Source organism: Entamoeba histolytica, genomic scaffold (assembly GCF_000208925.1).
Source record: "Entamoeba histolytica HM-1:IMSS scf_1104750518135 genomic scaffold, whole genome shotgun sequence".
NCBI classification, from domain to species: Eukaryota; Evosea; order Mastigamoebida; family Endamoebidae; genus Entamoeba; species Entamoeba histolytica.
In genome coordinates this window covers 24401-27550 of record NW_001915076.1, presented here as the reverse complement: position 1 = coordinate 27550, position 3150 = coordinate 24401, and the positions used below count along the sequence as shown (strand labels likewise).

Here is a 3150-nt window from a genome sequence, read left to right as displayed (position 1 = left end):
ATAAGTTATAATTATCTTATTATTTCATGATATTTTGTTTATTGTTTTATTTACTATTTACTTCGTTCAATTTATTTAATTTATATATTTCTTATATTTATTTATATTTTATATATCTTTCACATTCATTACATTTCATGCAATTTTAATATATTACGTTATGTTTTAAACATTCGTTTGAAATGATTTAATATTTTATTTTATCATTCATTCTCACCATTAAATATATGAAGTATAATTGTTAGTTAAATTGATATTATCTATTATTCAATTATTCATTATTATGTTTTTGAATATACTAAATCTCATAAGATTGTCAACTAGTTATTTCAAATGTCATTATCACAATTAACATTATTGTTTATTTTATTCAAATTAAATAATACCAATAAAAATGTAAGAATAGTTATGACACAATAATCATAAATTAAATGAAAAAATATACTTCTTGCATCAACATATTATTTATTTAAATATCATATCATTTCTTATCTTATCATTTTGTTTATTATATGAAATGTTATATTTGAAGTTCAAGAAAAATGTATTAAAAGATACAATTACAAAACAAATATATTGAATTTAATTGTCAGTAATTATTTTCATTTAAATTAGAATAAGCCTCTTATTTGGTTTAATTCTTTAATGTTGTTATAAACAATGTTTTATTTGAAATAAAATACAAAAATTTGCTTATTTTTAAATTAACAAGATGTAATCCTGAAGAAGCACATGGCTTTTATGCAAGAAGAAAAAACTACCAAAATTCAAGTTATAAAATTTTCTCACACTCTGAATATATGAATTATACCTTAAATTCATTTTTTTTGTAGTATTGTTTTGTATAAAAAAGTGATAGTTTTATTTATTGATAAAAACAGTTGTGTTTGATATAACAAAAATATTATTTACTGTTAAAAAAGTAAATTAAATGGTTGTAAATGTTCAACAATAGTGAAGTTAATAAATAATCATGATAAATGAGATAAACTCAAATACCATTTATTTTTAATTGTTCAATCGATAATGCATTGTTGATATTTCAAGCTTACATTATTGTTGGAATTTAATATATAAAAATTTTTACCACTGGATTTGAATTTTTTTTTCAAAAATCGTTAAATGATGTTTCTTAAAAAAAAATACTAAAAAAACCAATTTACATGTCTGTAAAAATAAAAGGTCAATTCCCCAATGAATTGGAAGAAGATTATTTAGGGAAAAAAGAAGTCCCTAATACAACAAAAAAGTTGAGCGATTATTCAACACTCATTGACAATTCGCTAACTGAAGATAATAATATCCCAAAAGAAGAAAAAGAACAAGACATTAACAATAGGATCTTGCATAAAGTCAACCAAATAAATGAAACTGAAAACACCAGTGAAATAAGTGAAGAAACCCTCACTAACCAAAAAAATATGGAGAACCAACTTCAAACTGTTAGTTCATTTAAGTTGTTTATTAATGGACTTAAATCATACAAATGGATTCGTGTTGTTTGTACTAGAATTCTCAAGCATAAGGATGTATTTATTCATCCATACTCACGCATTGTACTTATTAATGTTATTATATTAGGAGGGTTTTACACTATTTCAAATCACTTAATTTTCCCTTTGTTACTTCATCATTTTGGAAATGAACAAAAAGAATTAGAAGGAGTAGCCTCAACTATGTGGAATATCTTTTATACCACAACATATAATTCGTTATTACTTTATGCTTTGTATAAATCAGAAAGCTATTACAAAATTATAGCAGAACAATACAATCATATTAAAAATAATTCTAATGCCCAAATTGGATCTGGTCCTTATTCTTTATATTTTACACTATTAACTATGACTATGTTAGCTTCTTCATTGCTTATTCGATTAATTCCTTTTTTGAGAATATTTGAGTTATTTATGATTGATATTTTATATGCGTTTTATGCATTTAACTTAAAACTTCAACTACGTTACCAAAAAATGAATTTAGAAAAGGTTGTTAATTACATTGATAGTAGACTATTCTTCTTTGTTGGTTTTGGATCATTATTTACTTTATCTTGTTTCTTTGTTGATCAAATTATTAGTAACACATTATATTCTCTTCTATTCCCATTCGTTTGTTTTTATTTGTGTTGTGTTTTATTAAATTATGTAAAACAATTAACATAAATAGTTGGTTTGTTTATCGTTCGAAGTTCATTTGGATAAAGGGGAGGTTCATCCAATCCCATTTGTAAAAACTTTCTTCAACTTTGTGTGTTTGTTGAACAAGTTCATTCTCCCACAAGCTCAAGCCTAAATGCTAAATGAATTTAATTCTTCTTTTTATTTTTTCATTTACCTCGAATTTGAACTTAGTATAAGAAACGTTGCTAATGACTTAAGTCAAACCCAAGCTTTGAATTATTCAGATAACAAATGGCGTAATGTCTTTGACAGAAAATATGGTTAATTTGTTTACTTTTAATCATTTAAATAAAAAAAAAACTGAATAAAATACCATACTCGAAAATAAAACATTTGATAAGAAATTATGAGCTTAAAAAATTTTACAAACATGAATTAGGTACTTTTACAACCATTGAGCAAAACCAAACTTATTACTGAAATCATTTTATTATTCATAAATAAATATTAGGATATACTGTAAATAAAAACAAACAACTTAAATTTTGTTCAAAAAATTATCAAATAGTAGGTAACAAAACTACTTTATGCATTCTCAGATAATTGAAAAGGAAAGTTACTATTTATAATGTATCAATAACAGAAATAAGAGTGCTAATGTAAATTATGAATAATGAATTGTTGTTTTGATATTCTATGAATAGTTTCCTAATATCATTTATTAAAAACCCTTATATAAAAGAATATCAGTTTTATTCTTAATAAGATTTGATACTTCTCAAGTATTTCTTCACTTAGAAGAAAGGCTCTTTTCTTTTAACCTTCTTTCATATTGTTGTAGAATTTTAACACAAGAACCATTAATTATTTATTCTCATATGTTCAAATTAATAAGAAGTTCTTCACTTATTTTGTTTTGAAGGTGTTATTCATTGTTTTTGTAATCTTTTGAATATTTTGTTACTACTTTTGATACTTTGGAACAATTATGAAATCATGACGCAATACCACCACTAATTTCTGCATA

General features: G+C 23.2%; 1 protein-coding gene across 1 annotated transcript; it reads left to right on the top strand.

Moving 5' to 3' along the window:
* Positions 1-1163: 1163 nt before the first annotated feature.
* On the top strand, positions 1164-2165 carry EHI_120470 (uncharacterized protein; the record flags this gene model as incomplete). The annotated part of the gene is made up of 1 exon (XM_001913984.1): positions 1164-2165. The coding sequence occupies one exon, from the start codon at positions 1164-1166 to the stop codon at positions 2163-2165; it is 1002 nt and encodes a 333-aa protein (XP_001914019.1).
* Between the last annotated feature and the right edge of the window lie 985 nt (positions 2166-3150).